This window comes from Diospyros lotus, chromosome 9 (genome assembly GCF_014633365.1).
Source record: "Diospyros lotus cultivar Yz01 chromosome 9, ASM1463336v1, whole genome shotgun sequence".
NCBI classification, from domain to species: domain Eukaryota; kingdom Viridiplantae; phylum Streptophyta; class Magnoliopsida; order Ericales; family Ebenaceae; genus Diospyros; species Diospyros lotus.
In genome coordinates, this window is record NC_068346.1 from 35,634,036 (window position 1) to 35,661,874 (window position 27,839).

Sequence of the window (27,839 nt, forward strand, 5' to 3'; positions counted from 1 at the left end):
GGGCCAAGGCCCCAGCTGGCCAAAATGTGGCTCTGCCACTGATCTGAGCCCAATTATGCTGCCAAAATGTGGCTCTGCCACTGATCTGAGCCCAATTATGCATAGCGCGGTCTTGTTTGGAAAACAAAAAAACAATTGAGAAGAAGAAGAAGGTACTCTGTTGTCATGTGTAATATTGCAGTTTCCAGTTACCATACAAACATAAACCAAAGAATGAAGTATTTATCTACAACAGCAATGCAAAAATAACTTGGACTGAGAGCCTAACGTATAATAGAGGAGGCATAGAATGCATATTTTGCCTAAATGTACAAGGCCTAATAATGTCAGCAAGTTTAGCCATGTAGATAACCGAGGGCTGAAATTGATCACACAACTTGAGAACCGAGACCAACACCAGCAAACAACCAGGGGAGTAAGAAACCTTCAGAGAAGAAACAGCCTATCAAGCTCCTCTTTGGATTTTATGCGCATATGATTGGCCTTCACCTAGTTTGCAGATCATTACCTGCAGGAATCTTCGCAGAATAAGTGGCCATAGAGATGTCAACGAGCAACAGGTATGTTTACGTCAATGAGCTCAGTGGGGGAGGTGGGAGAAGATGACACGTCCATGAGGGAGGAAGAGATCACTCCATTGGGACTTTCGGTGTCATTCTTCATGCCAGCTTTATGGGGACTACTACTACCAGAAGAAGAGATACTAGGAAGCTCTACATCATCCAACTGATTCCCAAATATGTTTTTGCTGTTTCTAGTGGCATCCATCTCTTGACCAGTTGGAACAAAGGTTCGTGACCGAAACTTCTTTGGTCCCTCCTCACCCTCACTATGGTTGTAGAGCACATAATCATGGTAAGTCGGAGCAAACTGCATGAAATAGAAACTAATCAAAACGCAAGTTGCACAAAGAGAACCATGAATGGAAAAACAAGTCATGACGACTCACCTGGTGGACTGTGTCATGGTAGAAGTCATTCAACTTCAAAGCATGTGCCAGGCTCCATGTGAACCCACGGGAGCAACCGATATTGGCACCAGCATACTCTTTGTAAGGAAAAGCATAAAGATGACCAGCAGCTGCAATAAGCATCTCAACACAGACAATAAAATTCTGGAAATCAGCCGCCTCCTCCGTGTTCTTTATAAATCCAGACTTTGCAGCAAGGAAAACAAGTACACCCTACAGGTGGAAGAAAGTCGTACAAATCACAATATATTCCAACACAAAATCCAGGAACAACATGAACACGGAAGTGTGTTTTTAAGCATGCACAACAGGCAACCATGAAAATTCTATTTTTCATACTAATTTCTGATACACAGAAATAAATGAAGGAAAAGAAAAGGAACCCAAAAACAAGATTTAAAAGATATATCAAAGAATGGAAACATTCTCAAGGATAAAAATATAATCTAATTGGCGAGAGAGAGAAACAGAAGAGGTATCTGACGAGTTGAGAAAGAGCAACAGTACCCACTTACAAAACTAAAGGAAATATGCAAAGTTGTACATATTATAAAAGGATCAAGCTAATGAGCCATGCTATGAAACTTTGGCAGTGTGTGAATGAGCAAAAGTTAAGGAGACGAACCAAGGTCTTTGAAAACAATCTGGTTTTATGTCTAGTAGATCAAGGATAGAAACTATCTACTTATTGAAATGTCAAATGGAAAAGTTTGGAGATAAACGGAAAGATTTGAAAATGGTAGTTTATAGACTAAAGTCTATGACAGAATCCTAGAGAAGTCATGTCGAGGGTTTTAGAGGGAAAAAATACAAATTGCTTGTATAAAAATTGGATTATGTCAAGGATCAACACCAAGTCAATACCTCTCCGTTCTTTTGATGGATTAATTCATAAAGCACACTCGAGAAGAAATGCCTTGGTGCATGTTATGCAAATGGTATTGGCTTGGATCTAGGTAGGTTAGACAAAATAAAGCTTGAATTATGGAGGAACGCCTTGTAATCAAAATGTTCCAAGATGAATAGGTTGAAAACTGAATATTTGAAATGTAAATTCAGTAAAATATAAGTAATGGTGACATTGACAAGAAAAATGAATATCAAGTTATTCTCAGAAAAAAAAAAAAAATAAGTTTAGGCATCTCAGGCCAATTGTTATGTGTGTGGCCTTTTTTTTTTTTTTTTTTTTTTTTTTTTTTTTTTTTTTTTGGGGGGGGGGGGGGGGGGGTAAGATCGTCTCTATAGTATGATTTAGAATGTTAGGCAATTAAATACATATAAAAGATATGAGCATAAATAAGATGAGGTTATTATGATGGACGTGCAGCTATAAGAAAAAACAAAAAGGTTGGAGTGGCACCTAATGAAGATAAGACATGCAAGAAGTAATTAACATGATTTGGACATGTAAGAAGATTAGTGGACACACCTATGAGGCAAGTCAAAAAATGAAATAAGTTTTTTTTTGGGGGGGGGGGGTGGAATTGAAGAAAATGACCCAAAAAACATTGATGGGAAACCCTTAAAATAATTAGAAATATACTTACTTCCCAGAAGATATGACTATGAATTCATGTGGTCAACCTCATTAGTGGAATTAAATATTGTGATTGTTATTGAGTAGACAAAGAGCCTAGGTTTATCTAAAATCTGCAGATCCAATTATGTTCTTACAGCTAAATCAAACACCAGCTGTTTTGTTAAAGAAGAGTACATAGCCCTGATTGCACATCCGGCAGAAGCAAAATTCCTAAAATCATTTCAGCTTGATCATGTATCTTCTATTTTTTTTTTCTTTTTTCTTTTTTGGTTAACTAGCTAGATCATATTTTTACAGCAGGAAAGTCACAATAAGCTCTCTTAAGGGTGCAATTGGAAAAATTCTTCTCTGGTTTCTTCTGATCTTCCCCATTGGTTTTTTGGCATGAACAACAAGGGAGTAACAAATATAAATTTTCCTTATTAACAAGAATATCCTGGAAGATTTTACAGTGGCCATAACGCCATTCCACAATTAGGTATCAGAAAAGGTTGGGATTCAATTAAGCTATAAAATGATTACAAAATTAGATAATACCCTACCTGCCAATAAGTCAGGAAAACAACCGACTTGATCAAGATAAACTTTGGAACTGGATTGAATGGCTGAAGTAAATCTCTGCATGCCACATAAAACAAGGCCAATGCATAGAGTGCCATGGAGTATGAAACGGTATAAATGATGGTGAGGTAAAGGTATGACTGGTTCACACTGAAATTTCCATCATGATACATTCCTTTCGCATAAAGAATGAATGTAACTGCGACTAAAATGGGTTTGAGTATCACAAACTGCAGACAGCCTTGCTTGCATCTCCGTATAAAACGCCTGCATGGTTTAACAATTTTTCATCAAGGGATGAATTAAAAATGAACCGAAGTGCAAACTTCAAACATAAAATCACTTGCATGAAACTTTTGAGAAAATAATCCCCCTGTGTTGCTGTTGAAGTTCTGAATTGTGAGAACCAACTTTGCCAGGCATAACAACCACACCTACAATTCCATTCAACTATCCAAAATTTTGAAAAACGTGCCTTGGACTTGACATGCTTTCAGGGGGAGGGTAGGCAGTACAAAAGAGGACATGACAAAAAAGAATAACAAATATATGTCTCCAGTCAGAATCCTGTTCAATTTGGGGGAATAACAATTTTCACTGTCCTTTCCAATCAATTTCGGGAATCTGTTAAACCTCAGATTACTTGGATCCTGAAATTGCACCATGCATCAAAAACCAACCCAAGTACATGTCTAATTGATGTAGAAATTACTCACCCATCCAATGAAATGGGAGGAAAACAACATGTCATGAGACAACAGTTTGGCTTCAGAACCCGGCCAGTTAAACTTAACACAACAGCTCCTGGGCCGCCCACCCATGCCAGGCACAATGAGAGGAAATTATAAATGACCCATGCTTCATATCTAAAACAGCACATCGAATATTAGCATGTTCTACAAAACAATTTAAAGCCCAAGGATATTAAAAAAATGAATAAAGACCTATATTGAGCCCATCAACAACATAAGAAGCTCAAATACAAAGGGATCATAGGATATATGAATGACAATGCATACAAGAAATCAATTCAACTAAGAGACTGATTCAACAACTGTTCAACAACATAACAGCACTAAGAGACTGATTCAACAACTGTTCTTAATTTAAGCCAAGCAGCTAGTAAAAGCAAAACAGAGAATTAAATCAATTCAACTAGGTAAGAAAAATATATAAAAGAATTGATAGACATTAGAAATGAACAAGAAAAATAAATAAAGATATAACTTGATGGAAAACAAGCATATCAGATAAGTTTTCAGTTCATTTTGCTGAAGTCCTAACTTTACTTCATGGATATTTCCTTCAACAAAACAATTCTTAACTTGCTTTTCAGCACGTTAATAGTCTCTTAGTGTGAAATGGGCATCAAACAAAAATGTGTGCCACAAAATAGATGGCATGTTGGAATTGGATAGCTCTTACTCCGATCTGCAATGTTCATAAATACTATTATATCTATATATTATCAAATGTTGTGAAAAAAAAAAAAAAAAAAGAGGAGTAAATATCAAGCCTTAATTCCAACATACAGGGTTGGCCACAAGAATTCTAGCTAGCCAATCCTTTCCATATTTGGTCATATCTTCTGTAAGGCCCTTATATTATATCTAAGAGTCTCCCACAAAGTTTTTCTTAACCTCATTTCTAATTTATATTTTCTTGTATGACACATTCATTACAACATCCTCATCTCCATAGTGTTCATTATTTTCACATGTTGGTGCTTTACCGCCCAACATTCTTTGCATATTACAAATCTGGCTTTATAGTTGTTTAATAAAATTTTCTTTTAGTTTAACGTCATTATATTATCACATAAAATGTCTGGTGCACTTTTCATCTTAATCCTGCCTTAATTTCATGGATAACATCCTCATTAATCTCTCTATTTTTATGGATGACTGGTCCAATATATGGCTAATATCCTCATTAATGTTGTGAAAAAAACAATACAAAAAAAAAAAAAAATCAAGTCAGAGTCTTGTTTCTGATTGACCAATAGAATGATTGTCTTTCGCATGCAAGTCTCCTTCAGTTTCCTTGTACAACTAGCAGGTAATGCCACCTACCACAAGGGAATCATAGAACAGGCAGAACAAAAATATAGACAAAAATTAAAAAATTAAAAAAAAAAACAATTGCCATAGACTTAGACAATTTGTTACAATTTTCATAGAGAAAAAGTGAATTATAATTCATAAAATAATCTGACACAAGTAAATTATTTGCTTGCACTATCTTCAACAGAATATTACCCACCAAGAACAACTCTTAGTTTGTAAAGTTTCATAAATGAAGACATTTAAATGCAAAACTGAAAGTATGGTACAAGCATAAGAAACAGGAGGGAAAAAATGGGAGAGGCAAAGAGCAAAAGTGCATAAAGCCATGATCATTAGAATTTCATACAAGTCACTTCATGGAAATACCCATCCTACAATTGACCCCTTGTGCAAACCAACAGGGGTTGAATTCTGTATTGTCACTAGACACAACCTTAAGTATTTGCAGCTGCCTATATTAATTTTACAAACTAGCATGAGTTTCAGATCTTTGTAGTAATGTTCCATGCAGCTATCCAAATTATGGTTTCTGGCTTTCATCTTTTGACATTCACAATGTCTTTAAAAAACACACTTAAAGGCGTGCCATAGAATACAGCATCTCTAAATCTCTAAATTAATTAGATCAGAAACAGCTGAAGAGATGACAAGCATGATAGATGGTACCACAAGATAAAACAATGTCATTAATGCTTGAATCCAGCATTCTTTTATATGTAACCACGAGAATGCTTATTGGAGCCCAAGCATTAGCCATAAAAGTAAAGATTATTGGACAAGCTTTACACCACCCTTTATCAAACTAAAACCTATTTTTGAAATTTAACCCATTTAAATACATAATCAAGGTAGGATGGTTAAAGTGGAAAGTGCAGTAAGCATTTTATGCAACCGTAAAATCCCTTTGAAACTAAAAGGGAAGTCTTTACTAGATGATTATAAGACCATCTTTGTTGTAGGGCTCAAAAAGATGGGCAACTAAGCATTAACATATACAAAAGAGGAGCATAACTCAGATAATAATATTAAATTGGATATGTGATCATACAAGAAAGATAGAATGAGAAGCCAAATTTCATGTAATAATGTTGAAAAGATGCCTATTAAAAATAAAATGTGAGACACAATTAAGATGATTTGATCATGTGAAAAGAAGACTCATAAATGCAATTTCACTTGAATTAAAAAACTCCGCTTAGGAATGTTATCCACTGCCGGTCCCAACCCCAGATAAAAGATGAGGGTTGTGTTAGGTAACCGACAGCCAACGTAAAACCTAGTCGGATCCAAAACATGAACTTTAGACAAACTATGAAAAACCATTGGGACGTAACCCTTCATAGCGACATGCTACACTACCTGCGTGTAGTGTCAAGTGAGCTAGGGCCGCTGCATCGGCGCCCGGATGTAGTGAAAATGAGCAAAGATCCTCACATTTGCTTGGACGGATGCGGGTAAAGAAGCTAGTCCAAAATCAAAAACCAAAATCAAAAACAAAATCAAAATCAAAAACAAAAACAAAATCAAAGTCAAAGTCAAAGTCAAAGCCAAAGCCAAGCCAAAGCCAAAATCAAAAATCATAGATTAAGGATTGGGTCATGGAACATAAGAACATTAACAGACAAAGCTATGGAAGTGGTAGATGTGATGATTAGCAGAAAGATTAATATTATGTGCCTTCAAGAGACAAGATGGGTAGGGAAAAAGGCAAAAACTTTATTAGAAAATAGATATAAAATATGGTACACAGGAAATGATTGAGCGAAAAATAGAGTGAGGATTATTATGAATAAAAGCTTAGTAGATGTAAAGAGAATAGGGGATAGAATTATTATGGTGAAGGTTGGTCTAAGAATAATGACTATGAATATCTTTAGTACATATGCATCATAAGCGGGGTTGGGTAAGGAGATAAAAGTAGAATTCTGGGAGGACTTAGAGGGACTCATACAAATGATACCACGGGGAGAGAAAGTGATTATAGGAGGTGACTTAAATGGTCATGTGGATAGAGACGGAAACGGCTATAGAGAGACACATGGAGGGTATGGATTCGGGGAAATTAATAATGAGGGTAAGTTTATTCTAGATTTTGCTATGGCATATGGGTTCATCATAACCAATACTAGGTTCAAAAAACGGGGTGAACACTTAATCACATAAAAAAATATCACATCAAGCACCCAAATAGATTACTTTCTCATGAGACAAGAAGATCGGTTATGTTGTAGGGATTGTAAAGTGATACCAGGGGAGTGTTTAACTACTCAACATAGATTTTTGGTACTTGACGTTTAAGTAAGAAATTGGAAGAGAAAAAATCACATAAAACAAAATCCAAAAATTAAGTGATGGGATTTAAAAGGGGAGAAGCAATTAATCTTAAAAAAAAAAAAAAAAACTAAGAGGTAGAAGGGAATGAAATGGAGAAGGACAGACAAACCAAATGTGGAGGGAAATAGCTATTGCCCTAAGAAGCACGGCAAAGGTAGTCCTTGGAGAAACAAATGGTAGAGTCTCAAACCTTAAGGAGTCCTGGTAGTGGAATGAAAAGGTACAATTGAAAATTAGAAATAAGAAAACTTGCTATAAGGCTGTATATCAATGCAACAATGAAGAAAACCTAAAAAATTATAAAGAAACGAAAAAGGCAGCAAAAAAAGTTGTTAATAAAACAAGGTCAAAAGCATATGAGAATCTATATAAACGACTTGATACAAAAGATGGAGAAAGGGATATATATAAATTAACTAAAGCAAGAGAAAGAAAAACAAGGGATCTAAACCAAGTGAAATGCATAAAAGATGAAAACCAAAATGTATTAGTGAATGAGGGAGCGATTAAGGAGAGATAGAAGGAGTATTTCACAAAATTATTCAATGAAGGTGGGGACACAAGAGTTAGGTTGGGACATCTTAGTAACTCTAAAAAGAACGTGAGCTATACATTTTATCGACGCATAAGTTCAAAAGAAATACGGCAAGCATTAAAAAAAGATGAAAAATCATAAGACGATGGGACCGAATAATAAACCAATAGAAGCATGGAAATGCATAGGAGAAGAGGGCATCTCCTAACTAACGAAATTATTTAACGTGATCCTTAAATCAAAAAAGATGGCAGATGAGTGGAGGAAGAGTACTTTGATTCCTATATACAAGAACAAAGGAGATGTTCAAAACTGTGAAAATTACTGAGGAATTAAGTTAATGAGCCATACCATGAAACTCTGAGAGAGAGTAATAAAGCAGAGGCTCAGAAAAGAAACAGACGTCTCGGAAAATCAATTTGGTTTCATGTCTGATAGGTCAACAATGGAAGCTATATACCTACTGAGGTACCTGATAGAAAGGTATCGAGATCATCAGAAGAACCTGCATATGGTGTTTATAGATCTAGAAAATGCCTATGATAGGGCCCCTAGAGAAGTATTATGGAAGATTTTAGAGAAGAAATGAGTCTGAATAGCCTATATACAAGCCCTTAAGGACATGTATCACAGTGCAGAGACAAGGGTCAGAACATGCGGAGGGGATACTAAACCGTTTAAAATTACAATGGAACTGCATCAAGGTTTTACACTAAGTCCATACTTATTTGTTTTAGTAATGGATGAACTCACTAAACACGTCCAAAAAGAGGTGCCATGGTGTATGCTATTTGCGGATGACATAGTATTGGTGGATGAAACAAAATAGGGAGTGAACACTAACCTTGAGTTGTGGAGAAACAATTTAGAATCTAAGGGATCTAAGGGATTTAAATTAAGTAGAAGGAAAACATAATATATAGAATATAAATTTAGTAAGAATGAAAAAGTGGAGGATGTTATAATAAAATTGGAAGACCAAATCATACAAAGAAAAGACCATTTTCGATATTTGGGATCAGTGATTCAAAAAGATGGAAAAATTCACGAGGATATCACGCATAGAATTAAGGCAGGTTGGCTAAAATATAGAAATGCATCGGGGGTGTTATGTGATGGTAAAATCCCATTAAAACTAAAAGGAAAATTCTATAGGATAGCTATAAGACCAGTTTTGTTGTATGGCTCAGAATGTTTGGCAGTCAAATACCAGCATGAGCAAAAGACGAGCATAACGAAGATGAGGATGCTAAGATGGATGTGCAGCCATACAAGAAAAGATAAAATTAGAAATGAGGTTATTCGTAATAAAGTATGAGTAGTGCCAATCGAGGAGAATATGAGAAAGACTAGACTAAGACAGTTTGGTCATGTGAGAAGAAAACCAAGAGACACTCATGTGAGGAGAGTTGATGAAATGGAACAATTAGTCCAAAAAAAAAAGGTAGGCAGACCCAAGAAAACTTTGGGAAAGACATTAAAGTTTGATATAAAGTGTATGGGCCTAAACGAAGATATGACAAAAGATAGAAATACATGGAAGTCTAGAATTCATGTAGCCAACCCCACATAGTGGGATAAAGGCTGGATATGTTGTTGTTGTTGTTTTTAAAAAACTAGATGTGACAATTTAAACAATATAACAAATATATTTCACTTTGTCAAATTAATGGTCCTATAAGCCAAAATGAACAATGAAACAGAAAAGAACAGCAAAGACAAGTGTATTAATTATTAAAATAGGAACAAGCTAGTTTAGACATTAATAATAGTAAGCAAACCACTTGGGATCAACACCAAAACAGGCATTCTTACATTTCTCGGATGGAATTATAATAGATTGAGCTCTCATGTAGGATGAGGGAGAGAAAAGACATCAATGCATAAACCTGTCAAGGTGAAGAACAACTATTGCATTAATCGCAAGGGTGGCAATATCGACACCCAATATTGATGTTAACGCACCAAATATGATTAAAAGACACAACTATCACTAAATTTTATATTTAGAATAATTTTTTAAATCACGAGGATACAATTTTCAAGGGTAATTGTATTTTTTAAATATATTTGGTGTGTTAACATCAATGAATATACATACACATATAAAGAAAGAAAAAGGAACAATGTATAAAAAAATTTACAGTATTTCTCAATAAACCAGCTCCAAGTTAAAATGGAATTTGCCTGTAACCTAGTTCTTGAAGAGCGGACAAAAACAGCCTTAATTGTGTATCAGTTTTATTAGCACGAGATTAGTAGGATTAGGGCCTGACCACCTTCTTTTCACAGGTAACATGATGAAAATGAAACTCAAGTTTCTTTCTCCTGAAAATGTAGCCTAAGCCATTGGAGAGTCTTCAAGGGACACTATTTCACATCAACAAAGTGAAAAGGGCAAAACACCCATCTCCAGCAGGTACCACTAGCAATCTTCTTTCAAAGAGAAAGGGATTCCATTACATGTTACCAAATATGGAAATTCAGCATTATCTAAATTGACATGCACATTCTGGAAAGAGTGAAGTTTAGCAACCAAAAAGGATCCCAGAGTTTTTTCATATTTATTTCTTTAAAAGTTTCCTCAGAGGAGAAAAACTAAATATACTGAATTGAAATCTAGCTAGAATGGAGTTTTTCCTCAAGTTGTATAGGCAAACGGGAAAAAAAAAGGAATAGACCAAAATTTGGTTCCTAGGTTGTCAGAGAAGTACCAAATTTCTCTCTCTTTCATGTATAGGTAAATGGACTAGTCTAGTAACTACTTTCAACAAGATCACCACAATGATCATTTCTTGAATAACCAGCGGTTTTTTTGTCAAGGACACCAAATCCATGTTTGAAGGAACTCCTTTGCTTAGTAGGCAAATTCTGCTGTGTGCTTTTGATTGCTACCATTTGTGTGGAATCAAATAGAAGAAAAGAAGAGGAAAGTTCATAATTAATTTAGACGGCCATAAGTGGCAAAAAACAAAGAGTTGATACAAAAAAGTATAGGCTCAGGTTAGTACAGATGGAATGGGAACTCAAGAATGCTCATGCAAATTTCCAAAGCTGGACTGATTTATTCACGAACAACATATGCAGTCCTTAGCTTTCAGTTCTCGTGGCTTGACTTAAAAACTCTGTTCCTTCAAGAAATAACAAAGTGCTGAAGCTACAATCAAGCTTGCTTCATTATCAAGATAATCAAAACTGCCAAAGCTCAAGCGAATATGGCTTTTGACCAAGCGAGCCCATATACATTGTTCAAAAATTTGGCTTTGCTATAGTCTATTATTTTGAGTGAGCTGTCGACAGTGACTACAACACCAAAGAGAATCTCCTAAATAAAGTGTGGCAGACAGACATGTATGAACATCGGACCACTAGAGTTAATAAAGTACAAACTGAGGCACAAAGAGCAAGACAGAAACAAAGAGTATCCAAAATATAGAATTGGACACTTGAGGCTCCAACTACATAGGGAACCTTTATCTAGGAGAGCTGGAAACATAGAGACCAATGGCAACACCCCGGACACAGTCAATCCCAAAAAAGTAGCTAGGCCTTACTCTGACCAAAGCTGGCATAAGAGCATAAGAAAGTCACTGGAGAGAGGACAAAGCCTTCAGGTATCTCCCGGGACACACCAGTCAAAGAAATCTTGCAAATGCAGATGTATAGTGCAAGTAAAACCCTAAAGAATAGTGTAACAAAAGCTGTCTGCATATATTAAAAAGAAGCATTTGAGGATAACAGAACTCACGGGAACCATAAAAATGATGCGGACAATATATCTTTGATAAGTGGGTTCAGTATAATTCAATAGGTGCCTGTAGATGTGGAGAACTGCCAAAACAATGGCCCCAGCTGTGCAAGGCAATGCGACTAGAATATAGTAAATTGGTGCCATTTGCCCCACAGAATCTCAGGTCGGAAATTTCATCAACCAACCAACTCCCTTCTAGTTCTTTCTGCATGCAAGTACAATAAACAATTCGATGAGAATAGCCACCTTACAATTTTTGCATATAAAGTTGGAAAAAAAAAAAAACTGTATAGATGAAAATGGAAACCTAACCCTTCGATGCAGTGTCTCCAGCGCCAGGCTCCTCTACTGCTCTCCCTGGCTTTGTCCGCGAGATTTCCACAACTGTAACTTGAACAGCGCACCAAAATTTTGAAGCAAGTCCCTATTCCCCGAAATTGCTATTGCCTGGTAGTGCACCTAACCCTAAATTTTGCAATTAAAGAAGGAAAATGGATCACGGCATCAAAAGAGGGGCGAAACAGAGAAAACGCGAGAGAGAAAGTTAAAGTTGACGCTAATAAGCGCTTCAATATTGTGGGATTAGAGCGGATTGCATGCATCGACGCACGTAGAAAAGAAGGAAGACATCGATGGAACAGTGACCTTTACCTTTGTGGTGGGTGAGATCGGGGATACGAATTAACAAATCTGAGGGCAGCGATTGCGAGGTGTGCAGCAGAGACCGGATGGAGAGCCAATAATGGCGGCTTTGCTGTAAACACGAAGCAAAGCACTGATGGAAAATATCGCGTAAGAAACGAAGAACATCCAGTCTGTGATCCGTTCATCCTCTTAATAGTATATTGGACTTGAAGCTGCTGATGGGCCATCAATGACTAAATAATATTATTGGATTAAATAGTTCATGATACGTTACACAAACACGAATACGATTAAAAAAAAAAATCAAAAAATTAGTTCATACATATATGTATATTAAATTACCTTTAACATTATATATATATATATATCACTCATATGACTCGAGGCAAATGCCTCGACTTGCTCGCTCTCTCTCTTTCTCGTGATTTCTTCTTATACTCAACTCTTCAAAACGTTCTCATTGTGAGATTGAAAATTAAAGTACATTCAATATTACAAACGCTACACCTCTTATTTACAAGATAAATTTGTCTCTTATCTTTGTCTTTATTTCAAATTTCTCAAACAGACATGTCTCTCTTTGTCTTTGTCTTCGTTTTTATCGTCTTTAACGTCATGACTTTGCCTCTTAAACAGATCTCTCATCTTTACTTAATTTCTCAAATAGATATCTCAAGTGACCTTTCTCATCTTCCCTATCTCTTTTCTTTTCTTTGTCTTCTGTAACAGGTTTTCACAAGCTTGAGATTGGGTCGCCAAAAGCTTATTGCAGACTAAAGCTTGAGCTTGGCTCTTTAGAAATTTAGTTTTGAGTTTTTTTTTTTTTTTTTGAATTCCTAACTATATATATACACACATATTTGGGCGTATCCGACAAGTCTATTTGGACTGTCAGACACAAGTGTCTGTTTTTTATTTTTTTAATAAGAGACAAAATCGTGTTAGCTACCATATTCATGTCTGACACAGCATAAACAATGTATTTTGCTGTGATATGGTGTGTCCATATTTCTTATACGATACTGATGAGGAGAATGCCCTCTGTCCCATAATTACGCCAATGCCCCAGACAGATACTCAATGGTGGTCAAGAGATACGTTTCCTAATAGAGAGTTTCGTCTGTGATCTTCTTGTTTAAATCTAGAAGACACGTGGCAGATAAGCATCGCCACGTCAATTGGATAGGCACTCAGTAAAGAAATCTCCGAGGCCGTAAGAACAAACTAACTCGCGGAAGGTCACGGAGGCAACAGCTATCCTGAACTCCTCGGAGATAGATACTATTATGAAATCCTTATCAGAAAGGTTCCGAAGAAGACGGAGGGGAGATTTCGAAGATCTCTCCATGATCCCCATCCCGATAAAAGGTTAAAAGGGGATGCGAGGTAAGAGAAAGGGGATTCCTTTTTCTTTTCTTCAGCATATAGTTTGAGTAAATATACTTAATCCTCAATTGAGAGATATATGACTTGATCGTCGGAGGTTAACCGGGAGAACAAGTCCCCGTCTCCATTGTAGGTACCTCTGAAGAGGCAAGAAGGAAACGTGCGGCTACCACTTCATAAAATTAATCATCAGATATATTATAAATCAATAAAATTATTTAGATGTTAAAAATAAAAAGTGATAAATTGACTATATCTGAAAATAAATGTATCTACTGATGAAAATAAATGTGACATGGCGTATTCGGCAAGTCGTTTATAGTATTGACATGTACTTCAATTTTCAATATCGCAATGAAAACATTTTGAACAGTTGAGTATAAGAAGACTTGACATAGCATGTAAATAATTTTTCATTTTATTCCTCTTTAAATGTGTTTTTTACTTGATTTTGCATACATAACATGTAAATAATTTTGGCGGAAGTATCAAACAAGTCTGTACCATATGTCCTAGAATTAAATTGGCCATTATACTTTGAAAATGGCTAAATAAGTAATTATAGTGTTAAGGTTGCAATCAAGTTGAGGACTATATTTTGAAAATATATAAACTATAACTGCATTGAATTATTTTGATTGAAAATAAAATTGACCTCGCTAATATAATTAACAACTCTAATTACTTTAATTAAAAATAAAGTTGAGTTGTTGAGAGGACCATCCCATCCTCTCAACAACTCACGATCTCTCTTGACACGATTTAGGTATATGAATAATTTTGTCACAAGTCGAATCTCGAGGCTTGCTTCCTAGAGATAGACACAAGCAATTGCATGGTCATGCACACAGGTAAAATTAAATTTATGATCTCACGATATCTCAAACTTCCAAATACATGTATTGAATTGTCTATGCTACCCGCATGGGTTTTGTTCAATTTTGAGATTTGAGAAACTTTATAGATTCTCAGAATTTAAGTGAAATTTGAGGTTATTTTGATAGCTTATTCAAGTTTAAGAACCCATTAGATTCCTTAATCTTCGTCTTTGAATTTTATTAGGGAAATATTATACTCACAAACAAATTTAATAAATAATCTCGTAAATTAATACGACACATATAAATTCATAATAGTCATACATAAAATTAACAATAAATTCATGTATTATTATGAATTATGTTAATTTTAGATAATACTAATATGAATTTAGATAAAACTATTATAATTTTGCGCATGTCATGTTAGTTTATAAAAGTTATTTATCAAACTTATTTATGAGTATAATATTTTTTATTTTATTATGTGTGAGTTTTTTTACGCTGAATTATACAGAATAGATATGATATGAAACTAAAATAGAAAAATAATATTTTAAAAAAAGTATGAACCAAAAACTCAGATAAATGTATAAATAAAAAAAATATAAGAATATTTTTTGTAAATATAATTTTGAATATTAAAAATAATTATTTAATTTAAAAATAAATATAAATTTCATCTCTAATCTCTTTGCGAATATTTTTTTTTAATACTTTTATAATATTACAAAATAATCTCGAAACATTTTTAAAATTACAAAAACTATCTGTAAAAGTTTTTGGTATTTTTTGGTATTTTGAAAATGAAAATGTGGAAATGATCACCTCGAGATATTTATGCAATGATGACAAAGTTTTTCTATTTTAGAGAATAAAAAAAAAAAAAGGTTAAAAAAAAAAAAGGGAGGGGAAAAGCGAAGATATAATCCGGGGGGAGAGCATCAGAGCAGAGTAGCCATTGAGCTGGAGGTTGAGACTGCCATACATCCCAAAACCTCCAACTCCATTTCTCTCCCTCGCCTTATCATCTCTCTCTCTCTCTGGTCTCGCTTCAGCCACCGAAGTGATGGCCTGCTCTTCTTCCAACGTCGCCGTCTCCACCATCTACCAAACCTACCCCCCGGCGGACCTCTCCAGAAGACCCGCCTCCGCGCCGCCGCTCTCCCTCCCCTTCGCCGCCGACAAGCCCCACTTCACCGCCCTCAAAGCCTCTTCTGTCCGCTTCAAGCACCTCGTGTCGTTGGCGGTCGTCACTCCCAACTCCTCGGTGTTGAGCGAGGAGGCCTTCAAGGGCCTCGGCGGCTTCGGTAAAGAGGACCCTCTGGGTGTCGGCGAGTATGACTCGGAAACGGAGGACACGGCGTTGTTTGGAGCTGACAGCGATGACGAGCTTTCTATTTCGAAACTGGGTCTTCCGCAGAGGCTCGTCGAGTCCCTAGAGACTCGGGGGATTACCCACCTTTTTCCCATTCAGGTATATTTCGTACCAAATTCTGGTATTTTGATTCCTATTGAGAACCTTTGAAGGGAGCTAATTAATGTATATGTGTAAGAAGTTTTATCCAGAAGACATTTGTACAATGAAATACGCTTTTAGCTTGCCGTTTGAGTCTTGGCCCTTCACGAGGTTATCTCTAGTTTAAGGGTAAAAGGGCTAATGATGTTGCCACTAAAGCATAGCAGCGCTACTATTGGTCCCATGGGCTGGGTGCAGTGGGAGTTGAAAATATAAAAAGCAGTGTGTGTGTGTGTGTGTGTGAGAGAGAGAGAGAGAGAGAGAGAGAGAGAGTTACTGTAATTGGGGTGGAAGCCCTTTGATCTTTTAATGGGGTACTAAGGATGGGAGAGAGGTGTTCATGTTATCCAGAGAGAAAAAAGCATATTAGAAGACTGGTGGTTCTTTGGGGCCCTAGTGATGTAACATGGGAATGCATATGAGAATAAACTCACCAGGAAAAAAAGGGAGGATTGCTGCAACAAAGTGAGGGAGTAGTTGTAGTCAGGAATGGATTTGGAAGAAGGTAACATGAAGGAGACGATCTCTACTGATTGCATAAATGGAAGTGAGAGACTGGGAGATGGAGAATTTTTGGAGTTGCAGAAATGCATAAGGTTTTTAGGGAAAATAAAAGGGTTCAAGAGACTAAAATCGAGAGAATCTAGAGGTTGAGTGGATACAGAGGGAGATGGAGGGTGCAAGAGATACACAGAAGAAGAAAAGAGGAGGCAGGAGGAAGAAGAAGAAGAGAGAGAAGGTGTACCTACCTTATCACCAATGACAGTTTTGGCACTACAAGTAACCAAGTAATAACTCTGGCAACCAGAGTAGACCATGCACTGCGCATGGAAAAATGGTGACTGTAGTTTCTTAACAGTTTGACAGAGTCCAAGTGTTCTCCTGGTAACTTCAATCGAGTACACTGTAGTGAACTGACTCAAACAGAATCTTGGGGTACCTAGTACAATGTGGATCCACTGGCCCATACATGTCCTGTGAGATATATTATTATTGATTGGTTATTGATAGTGGTTTCCTGAGTTATTGCTTTACATTATGTTGATGCCATTGGACATGTGGATTTATGGTATATATTGTTGCTATACCGCCTTAATATTAAACATATGCCCTATAAATCTTTTAAAAACCAAAGTGGTTTGGACATATAATTTTTAATGTAGAAATAACTGTTTACTGAGTTGTAAGCAAACTACCTTACCTTGGCATTTTTCAGATGATCAATCAAACCCTTAGAGCAATCCTCATAGGGTTTTGAAATATTAGACATTCATGAATTTTTCATTTGATTGAATGCTTTGTGTATTTATTAAAGACTAATTAACTTTATTGTGATATTTTTGTTGGATATCATTGAATTATCACTATACAATGTTAGAGTCCTTTAGATAACTTGTGATTTGAATGAATTAGGCTTTGCATTCATGAGCCAAGGCTTGATTCACAGGCGGGGGTTGGGGGGGTGGATACAATGTGATACCAAAACTAACCAAAGCTGCTACTGAGTGAATGCAAGCTGGGAAAGTGTTTAAGACTGATTTGAGTTAGATTGAAATATGAGAGTTGTGGGTTGGTGAGAACCTCGATAATTAAAAGAGTGAAAGTATGTCACGACCCAATGCGACCTTGGAAAGTGTGTAAGACTGACTTGAGTTATATCTGTACTCATTTGCTTTAATTGAGTTATAACCCATGGAATTCACATGCTTGTATATTATATAAATATATATGTAAGAAGTACAAACTTCACATTTTCTTATTTTTCCCTTCTGGTCAATCATTTTAGAGAGCAGTGTTGACACCTGCATTGGAAGGTCGAGATCTAATTGCTCGTGCAAAGACGGGGACAGGAAAGACATTAGCCTTTGGGATTCCAATGATTAAGCTGCTCAGTGAAGATGACCAAGAAAAGAGTTCTATGAGGTAATGGTTATATCATTCACACGTGTGGCTTCTGCTATTTTGATATTTTTGCTGAATGGTGCATTTTAATTGTTTAAAGGCGTGGTAGGCTTCCCAGAGTGTTGGTTCTTGCACCCACTAGAGAGTTAGCAAAGCAAGTAGAGAAAGAGATCAAAGAGTCTGCACCGTATTTGAGCACAGTTTGTGTATATGGAGGAGTTTCTTATAACACACAGCAAAATGCACTTCATCGTGGAGTTGATGTCGTGGTGGGGACTCCAGGCAGAATAATCGACTTAATAAAAAATAACAGCCTGAAATTGGGGGAAGTTCAATACTTGGTTCTTGATGAAGCTGATCAAATGCTTGCGGTTGGTTTTGAGGAAGATGTGGAGGTGATTCTAGAAAGGCTCCAGCAAAACGGCAGAGCATGCTCTTCTCAGCAACCATGCCTGGTTGGGTAAAGAAACTGGCCAGGAAGTACTTAGACAATCCTCTGACCATTGATTTGGTGAGTTATTTTATTCTCCTTTTCTTGTCCAACCTACTTGCAATATTTTATCTACATGGCGAGCATGGGATTCCTGCTTGCACATTAATATATTGTTTTTCCCCTTTTATTTTTCTAATGATGAATAGTAACCTTTTTATTTTCCTTTTTGGGTACTTAGTGGGTGATGCTATTTTTTTAGGCTTTTTGGAAAACTACTACTCTGTATGTTTTATGGTTACTTGTTATGAGAGAAATGGATACCTGTTGAGAGTATTGAAAGTTATATTTTTTTTTTGCTTGAAGTGAACCATTGTCATCCTCTTCTTTTGTGGGTTAAAGTTTTGCCTTTCTCTTTTGAGGCTTTTGTGTACTTTCTTGATGATCTCTTGATTTAAGTAGTCCTTTTTGCTTATCTTTTGTGTGGTCCGCTCACTCCCTTAAGGCTGTCTTTTTAGCTTTTCTTTATTATCCCCCCCCCCCCCCCCCCCCCCCCCAAATGTTACATGGACATTTGATTTCATTGCCCAGCCATACACTGTTCCACACATGTCATTCACCTAGAATACTAGTTTTGGAGCTTATTCATTCTGCTTTTCTCCATAGGTTGGTGACCAGGATGAAAAGCTGGCAGAGGGAATAAAGTTGTTTGCTATATCAACCACTGCAACTTCAAAGCGTACCATTCTCAGTGATCTTGTAACGGTATGGATTAGCAGTTAATTTTATTGGACTGCAATTGTTCATGTTTGGTAATAGAAGTTGGGGTTCATGATTTGAAGTAAAGGAATGCCTTAACAGACTTTTGGGTTGCGTTAACTACTAGGTCTATGCAAAGGGTGGGAAGGCCATTGTTTTCACACAAACAAAACGCGATGCAGATGAAGTCTCAATGGCATTAACAAACAGCATTGCTTCAGAGGCATTGCATGGTGATATATCACAACACCAGAGGGAGAGAACATTAAATGGTTTTAGGCAAGGAAAATTCACTGTGCTAGTTGCCACAGATGTTGCAGCTAGAGGGCTTGATATCCCCAATGTTGATTTAGTAAGTAATACTGCTTCCATGATTACATCACCAAATATATTGTTGAGACATGTATTTCGTTTTTGTGGTTCTATGAAAGGTTTGTTGTTAATGGTATTTGCCACTTTTGCTACATTATATGTATCAAATTTTTGTTTAATCTGTTTGTGTGTAGATCAACTGTTCTTATGTTTATATCCATGTTCATTAGTCCCTAGTACTTGGCTTTGTATGCGTACCATACATGAAGCTTAAGAGTCAAGTATCTGTAGTTTTTTTTTTTTTGGTTTTTTTTAAGTTGTGCATCTAACCCAGTTGGAAAAACTTAGTTGCTCCATTACCCAGGTAACCCGGCAAGGTTTTGTTTTGTTTTAATATGGTAACTTATGCTTGTGGCTTTATTTTATTTTGAGCACTTAGTTCAGAATGTGATTTCGGTATATCATCAAACCTTGGCTCTTCTCTCCATCAGATTATCCACTATGAACTACCTAATGATCCAGAGACTTTTGTTCATCGTTCTGGTCGTACTGGACGAGCTGGGAAAGAAGGTACAGCTATTTTGATGTTCACCAGTAGCCAAAGGCGAACAATCAAATCTCTTGAGCGTGATGTTGGGTGCAAATTTGAGTTCATCACTCCACCATCCGTCGAAGAGGTTTTGGGGTCATCAGCTGAGCAAGTGATTGCTACCCTCAGTGGAGTTCATCATGAATCTGTGGAATTCTTTACCCCAACCGCACAGAAGTTAATTGATGAACAAGGCACTGTTGCTCTTGCTGCTGCAATAGCACAGATGAGTGGTTTTTCGCGGCCTCCATCATCCCGTTCTCTTATTACCCATGAGCAGGTAATTCATGGATCAATATTTTTTAGTTCAGGTACCTAGGTCCTTAGACTTCCCTTTGCCTGAGGTGGTTTCCCGCTGTTTAATTGCATTAGAAGTGCTGAAATGTAATTTCACATTTATAAATTGCTTAATTTTCTTGAAAATCTTCAGAATTAGTTTTTTTTATTTTATTGGCAATTGATTGATTTTAACCACCCAATGCAGTTAAGAACAACTATCATTAGTTAATTGCATTGAAAATGTGCCTTCATTTGAAGGTTTCTTTCCAATCGTCCCTGCAGAAATTAGACTTATAAAATTATTGTTATTATTATTATTTTTTTCTGCCGGGGGGTGGGGGGTGGGGTCGTGTTGGGTTATTAGCAGAAATTTTTTCCTTCTGGATATTTTCCTTCGAACATTAACTGTTACTTTAATTTTAAAAGCTTTTACTTGTAATGCCCATCAGTTGCCAATAGGTTTGTGCCCTTAATGTTGAGCCCTTGTCATTGTTTGGCAGTGCTTTTGCTTCCAACAATTGGCTTGTGTCCAACGTGCTCCGTTCTTCTGATAATTTTGTGCTTATCTATTTGTAATAGCCCTTAAAAAGTTACTTATCTTCTGAGTTTACTGCAATCCCTCAGGGATTGGTGACGTTGCAGCTGACACGTGATCCGGGTTATTCTAGAGGCTTCCTTTCAGCTAGATCTGTCACCGGATTATTGTCAGATGTGTATTCTGCTGCTGCTGATGAAGTTGGGAAAATCCACTTAATTGCAGATGAAAAGGTGTGTATATTTGAAGCAAATAGGTTGATTATCGCCCAAGAATCTCTATTGATACACTGTTTTGTTAGAAACAAACTTTTGACATTTCTAATGTCAGGTTCAAGGAGCAGTTTTTGATCTTCCAGAAGAAGTGGCAAAAGAGCTTCTGAGCAGACCGACACCGCCTGGAAATACTCTCTCCAAAATTTCTAAGGTTGTCTTAACTGTGGTCACTGTTCATGGCTCTTGCATTAGTATATAATGTATAACATTTGAATTAGCTATTATAAGGAACATGTGCAATATATCTTCGTATCCCTCTGCGCCTCGCGTCACTTCGATGATAGGTCCTGCTAATTAAGAATTGGACACTGAGAATGTGTAATGCTCGTCTGTGTTTTGCAGCTGCCTGCTTTGCAAGATGATGGGCCTCCAAGTGATTTCTATGGCAGGTTTTCTAACAGGGACAGGGGCTCCCGAGCAGGTTCAAGAGACCGTAGAGGTGCCAGAAGTTCACGGGGTTGGGGTTGGGGTTCTGATGATGAGGGCGAAACTGACCATCGGCGTGGTGGTGGTCGGGGCAGCGGTGGTGGTCGGGGCAGCCGAAGCAACAGTAGTTGGTCTAGGAGCTCCAGAGACAGTGGAAACGATTGGCTAATTGGTGACAGGCGCACTGGGCGGTCATCCTCCTTTGGGAATAGAGACAGGTACATATACCTATCATCTCCTCGGGACATTATGTATTCCATTATTAGGCCATGTTAAAGAGATCTGTTAAAGAGCATTCCATCTAAACCGGTGACATGAGAAACTGTTTTTGCATGGCAGGAGCTTTGCCGGAGCATGCTTCAACTGTGGGCGGTCGGGACACAGGGCATCAGAATGCCCCACCAAGAAAGGTTACTAGTTGTGTTGTTGGTGGCACCCTTGTTCCCTGCACTGTTCGTCTGGTGACACGAGGAAGGGATTGCTGGTGGCGGAGAGGCCACTGTTTGCCAATGCCACGGGCACTGACTTACAATGCTTTGGTTCCTAAAATGGAGGCCTTATTAGGAGGTCCAGAAGGCTGAAGAAGACGGTTTTGTGTGTAAAAAGAGTTGCAGAGCGGCAGCCTGTGTCTCTCCTTGAGCCCTCTCCCAACCCCACAGTGCAGGGTATCTATTATTTTTGACAGGCCGATTATTTTGACATTGTCGAACAAATTGTTGAACTTTTATAGGTCTTGAACTCATTAAAAATGGCAATCTCTCTCTCTCTCTCTCTCTCTCTCTCTCTCTCTCTATATATATATATATATATAATTTTTTTGATTAAATTCTTTGCACGATGGAGGGTGACTTCAGAAACAATAACAAAATTACTCCTTTGTGATAAAAAATAGTCGATTTGCAAACCAAGAATAGAACTACGTATTAGATCAATCTTTTTGGTAAGTTTTAAGGGTACCAATACCAATACCCGTCCCTCTTGTATTTGCACCATACCACCTTCACTTTTGACCACACTCCCCCTTTCATGTTGCAACGTACCCCTTTGGCGTTGTGCATTACATCTCATTCAAGGTGCACCCCACCCCCAAGGACACAATGCCCTTGGGTACCCTCAAAGCCCCCAATCTTTTTTGAACCTCTAAAGTAAGGAGATTCATGCATTGGAAGCACCAGTTATTGTTGTGAATTTGTTTACGCCCACAACAATTCAACAATCCACAAGTGAGAGCAATTTTGCCAAGATAGTTGCATGGTCTCTGGACTTTTAAGGCCAGCAAAAGAGAGCAATTTTGCCAAGGCAGTTGGTATGGTCTTCTGGACTTAAGGTAAGGTACAACAAAAGCCTCGTTCTCTCTCTTTGCTTACAAGTATAGGGACATCTATCACAAAATTACAAGGGAATTGTTTAGCGCACAGATTTTTCAATGGAAAGGAAAATGACTTATTTTATGTACATAAATTCTTCTTACATGTATGTGAGGACAACATTTTACTTAATTTTTCTTCTCATTTCACGAATCCTAATCCTAGTTTCTGACCATAGCATAAACAGTTCTACAACCCATCTAGTCTATTGACTCGGTTGATGAGAAGCCCAGATGCTTAGGTTTTTCAAGTGGAAGCTTCCCCATCTCCAAGTTGCTGTGGTGAGAAACAGGGGCTTCACCACCGGCTTCTCCTGCCTTCAGTTCATTCAACGTTCTCTTTGCATATATGGTGAAAGCAACCGTAGTGACAATTGCAACAATGAAGGAAATAACATTGTATATAATTTCCACTAAAGTCATATGATAATTCCGATACCTCACATCTGCAAATGTCCTTATAAGACGACCACTGCAAAAAACACAGCAAAAAGCATAAAGATCGAAGACTGTAAGCACAGCACAAATTGGCGATCACAACTGAAGTGCTCAAAAAGGGTAGTGAAGCATTAACCAAACAACTAGACATGTCCCCCAGAATAAAAGAGCCTTTCCCGACGTGCAAAGCTTTGAATGCCATGGGCTGACTAGTGAATTGAAGAGCTAATGGCAAAGAAAACTAACCTGTAGATGTAGATGAAGGCTTCTGGGACCATTCCAGCAATTGATCCAAATAAATAGGGCCAAAATCTCATGCTAGTCACCACTATTGCATAATTGAAAATTGTGTAAGGAAATGGTGAAACCCTGAAGAGTGCAACCACTCGAAATTGACGAAACCAGCTTCCTTCTCCTGCTAGTCTAATCATTTCAGCTTTCTGAGGCCATCTCTTTAACCATTGCTGCACATGCAATAAGATACACATGGAAAAAGAGAGAGAGAGAGAGAAAGTAACAAGTACATGAAAGTAAATATGACAGTTGGCTCTATCATTGTCATTAAGATCTATGGATGTCTTACATGAATGCGGTCACGGAAGAGTAATCCAATCAAATATGGCAGGACCATGCCGATGGTAGTTCCAACCATAATAATAACAAATCCAAGACCATATCCAAAAATCATTCCAGCCAGCCACATGGAAGGGCCAGAGGGAATTAAAAATATGGGGAAAAGTGCCAAGGAAGCAACAAGTACGAGGGCAAGAACTGGACGACCAAAGGCAGTAGCTTCCCATTCCATGATTGGGAGGAGAACCTACATCAAAATTGATAAATTTAAGGTTAGTACTGCATGTTCGTAGAATTTAATATTAGGGGTGCGCTTCATAATATAACTACTCCAGGAGAAAAGCTAATGTCAGAAAATGAGTTTCCATCCCATTTCAGCCAACAATCATAAGCCTGAAATAAATTAAACAGGTGCAATCTTAGGAGCCTGACATACAATTTAAGATTGGTTATGAAACTTCTTATTTGTAACTGAACATCCTCATAATAACTTGTTAGTTACCAAACAACTCCCCTAAAAGTTTTAATGCTTTGAGAATTCAGATATCTGCAGGGCCCTTGTTCCATCTTAATAAATGTGCTCAAGTTTTATTCTACTAACTGCAGCCTAGCCAGGTTACCTCATTGTATTGGCCAACCTCAGGATCTCTTCATAGAATGCCCTTACCACGGTCCTGTAACAATGATCCGTAACTTTACCCCTTCACCAGGAGCCTCAAGAATCACTAGGTGTTTCCCCAAGTTCCTCGAATATATATTTTCTTTGATAAATAAGTTCTTCATATACAAATCTTCTTTGATAAGCATGAGAATCTTTCTATTTGAGTATATAGTAGTAGGGAAATGAATATCATGTTTCCCCAAGTTCCTCGTATATATATTTTGTTTGATAAATAAGTTCTTCATTTACATATCTTCTTTGATAAACTTTCTATTTGAGTATATAGTAGTAGGGAAATGAATATCCTGGAATCCAAGACATCACTTATTTAATAAAAATCCGAAGCAGATAGTAATGATCCAAATAAACAAGCTCCTCACACAAAAGGGCTACAGTTAACATGTAGCTAAACAATTTAACTATTGAACAATATACTAATCTAAAAAGATCATGCTTATGCATCCATAGATAATTACTATATCTCAATTCCAGGGTATCTTCTCTCAGTTTTGCATGTATTTTCCAGTAGAAAATGCATGTGCCAATTTAATTATGCCCCCTCTCCATTTCTATGGCAATTATTCATAAAACTTCTACTAGTTTTTCTTAGCATTGCTAAAGTTGTGCTTATATAAGCAACCCTAAGCACACAATTGAAACAATAGTAGAGGCATGGTCAACATAATGATCTCTCAACAAAATTGATTTAAACCGACAACTTTGGGTTCAAATTTCAAGCACAACTTATTTAGTTTCCATGAACACCTTATTCCAACTGCTACATTCCAGAAGTTGTCATATTTATTTGGAATGAATGTAGGTTCACTAGGAAACTCAAGCAGAAGCCTAAATAGCTAAAAAGAAATGCAGTGACGGATTCAAGAAAATAAACAGTCTGCCCATTAGGCATAAATGGACAATGATAACAACAATAATATAGTTACTTGCATGTTTATTATTCAAAGGATACTTTCAGCCAAACTGTACAGATTCAAGTTGTTAGTGGCTGCCACGCTCTACAAAGATTACCATGACACCAAAGCCATGGCCATATGGAGTAACATTGAAGAGGAGGGGGGGCGATAGGGCTAAACCCTGAACCATGCCATTACTACCAAGGCCCAGCCTCCAAAAACAAAAAAGAAAAAAAAAGGTTGGAGTTGGGGGGGGGGGGGGGGGGGGGGGGGAGGTAATATCAAATCCGAAGCTACTTATTTCCATAAGAAATGTCTCCAATAAACAGGAAGAAATCAGATCGTAAGTTGCTAACTGAGCCACAATTGAGTGTTCGTGCATTACGCCCTCAAAGCATAAAGATGGGGTGTACTGACAGGAACAGGTAACATTGGTGTTTTAATTTTTTTTGACATGGTCATGCAAAGAGATCAGCAACAAAACAGAAAGAAATGGGATGGGGGAATAGGTCAGGATATGGAAATACCTTTTCAAAAAGAAATGGCACTCCCCACTTCACAAAAATGAGAAGAACTATTAAGGTAATAAAGCACCATAGCATAGCCTTAATCCACCAAATAAATGGCTTGTATCTTGTTCCAGCTTGGGGTTGTAAATTATCAGCCTCAGCAGCCCGTGGTTCATTTGGGATAACCAACCGTACATACTCACTGTCTTCCTTTACTTGACTGCCACCATTTAGAACATCTTTCCCCAGCTTCTCAGCTGAATCTGGCATCTTTACTGAGACACCAGAAGTCTGTCAATGAAACATGAATGTGCCATTAACATCAATACAGGCAAGGATAGTGCAAATTATTCATTCTAAAAATAATTTGGCATCTTAACAAATTGTAATCCAAAAGCTAGCAAACAAATTTTATTTACTACCCCTAAAGCAGGAATTCTAAAACTACTCATGCCCAGAAGTGTAATAACTTGATGTAACACAATTCCACTCCACCTAATGTGTCAAGAAGGATGTAACTAGAACATAAAAATCATGCTTCACCCTATGGTTCAACATATATATGTAAACATGTAAAACATGTTTTTAACACTAAAATTTCTATGCAGGTAAGAGATATCAAAATCGAAGAAGGCTTATTCTCCCTCCAAATTCTTCTGCATCTACTCAATTTATGGAATGGATACAAGACTACTATTACAGAAGATGAACAGCAGGCAGCAAAAAGTAGAACCAAATTATGCCAGAAGCTTTCAGTTCCTGAGCACCTTAAACTCAAAGCTGATATAGAAACTAAGCTGCATTTGATATTTTAGCTTAAGACAAAAACTTGACATTCGATTTGAAGTACGGATTTGGCCTCGAACAAGAGCGGCGGAAGGTTTCCACTGTCCGATTCAAAATGACAACACCCCCCCCACCCCCCACCCCCCCCAAAAAAAAAAAAATTCACAGCAGTGACCTTTATACTCCCCATAAAATCCAGCGACTTATTCAACTAAGTTGAAGTCTCGACTCAAATCCTTAAAGAACCAACATAAAAATAAGGGTTTTAATGCACTTAAAGGGTCTTGTTGATAAGCGTAAAAATTCTAATCATGTCTGCTCCTGCGATTGTTACGCGCCTGAGCTGTTAAAAATCAGAATTGTTCATCAAAATCCCGTCACTTCTCAGTTCCCAAACGCCCAATATTTATTTCGGAATAGATAAAGGAGAAATTAGAAAGGGCCATCCTCTTCGTCTTCTCTATAGCCCTAAAAATCACCGAACAACCACAGCCATGGGTTTGCCCTTTCTAATTTCTTTCCCCTTGCGTCTGTGTATATATACATACGTATTAATACAGCAATTAACTGAATAAAAGTGCTCCCCACGCCCTCAAACTCAAGGCCACAACAATTCCCAGTTTTTTGAAGCCACGGAGAGAAATATTCGGAAAAATGGTAAACACACACACACACACACATATTAAATAGAAACGCATGGATAAACAGAGCAGACAGAGAGTCAAGGTTTCTAGGTCAACTCTCACATTAAAGCCGGAGAAGATGCCTCGGACGACAACGCCGGTGAGCTCCCTCCGTCAAGCAATTTGCTGCTCCGCCGCCTGTGTGTGTATATCTATAAGCGACGTTTATATCTCTTCCTCTCACTAGAACACGAATGAATCGTGGATGAAATCGTTAATGGCGGTTGAGAGAGAGAGAGAGAGAGAGAGGGAGAGAGAGAGAGACAACCAGAAATGG

The 27,839-nt window shown here is 37.4% G+C and overlaps 2 protein-coding genes and 1 pseudogene across 2 annotated transcripts; 1 reads left to right on the forward strand and 2 right to left on the reverse strand.

The window, feature by feature from the left end:
* Positions 1-135: 135 nt before the first annotated feature.
* LOC127809553 (uncharacterized) lies at positions 136-12,218 on the reverse strand (annotated as a pseudogene).
* LOC127809554 (uncharacterized) lies at positions 12,070-27,839 on the reverse strand. Its single transcript, XM_052348423.1, has 7 exons — positions 27,626-27,839; positions 26,112-26,384; positions 24,020-24,256; positions 23,683-23,900; positions 22,602-23,470; positions 12,409-12,614; positions 12,070-12,222 (listed from the first exon to the last, which is right to left on the reverse strand). Exons 2-5 carry the CDS (start codon positions 26,361-26,363, stop codon positions 23,200-23,202), a joined length of 978 nt encoding a protein of 325 aa, XP_052204383.1. The 5' UTR covers positions 26,364-26,384; positions 27,626-27,839; the 3' UTR covers positions 12,070-12,222; positions 12,409-12,614; positions 22,602-23,199.
* On the forward strand, positions 15,559-22,387 carry LOC127809552 (DEAD-box ATP-dependent RNA helicase 3, chloroplastic-like). Its single transcript, XM_052348422.1, is given in 11 exon segments — positions 15,559-16,083; positions 17,912-18,048; positions 18,128-18,435; positions 18,438-18,538; positions 19,124-19,222; positions 19,344-19,568; positions 20,020-20,397; positions 21,021-21,164; positions 21,262-21,357; positions 21,549-21,850; positions 21,972-22,387. Coding segments are annotated over 11 exon segments (2,277 nt in total). The 5' UTR covers positions 15,559-15,675; the 3' UTR covers positions 22,051-22,387.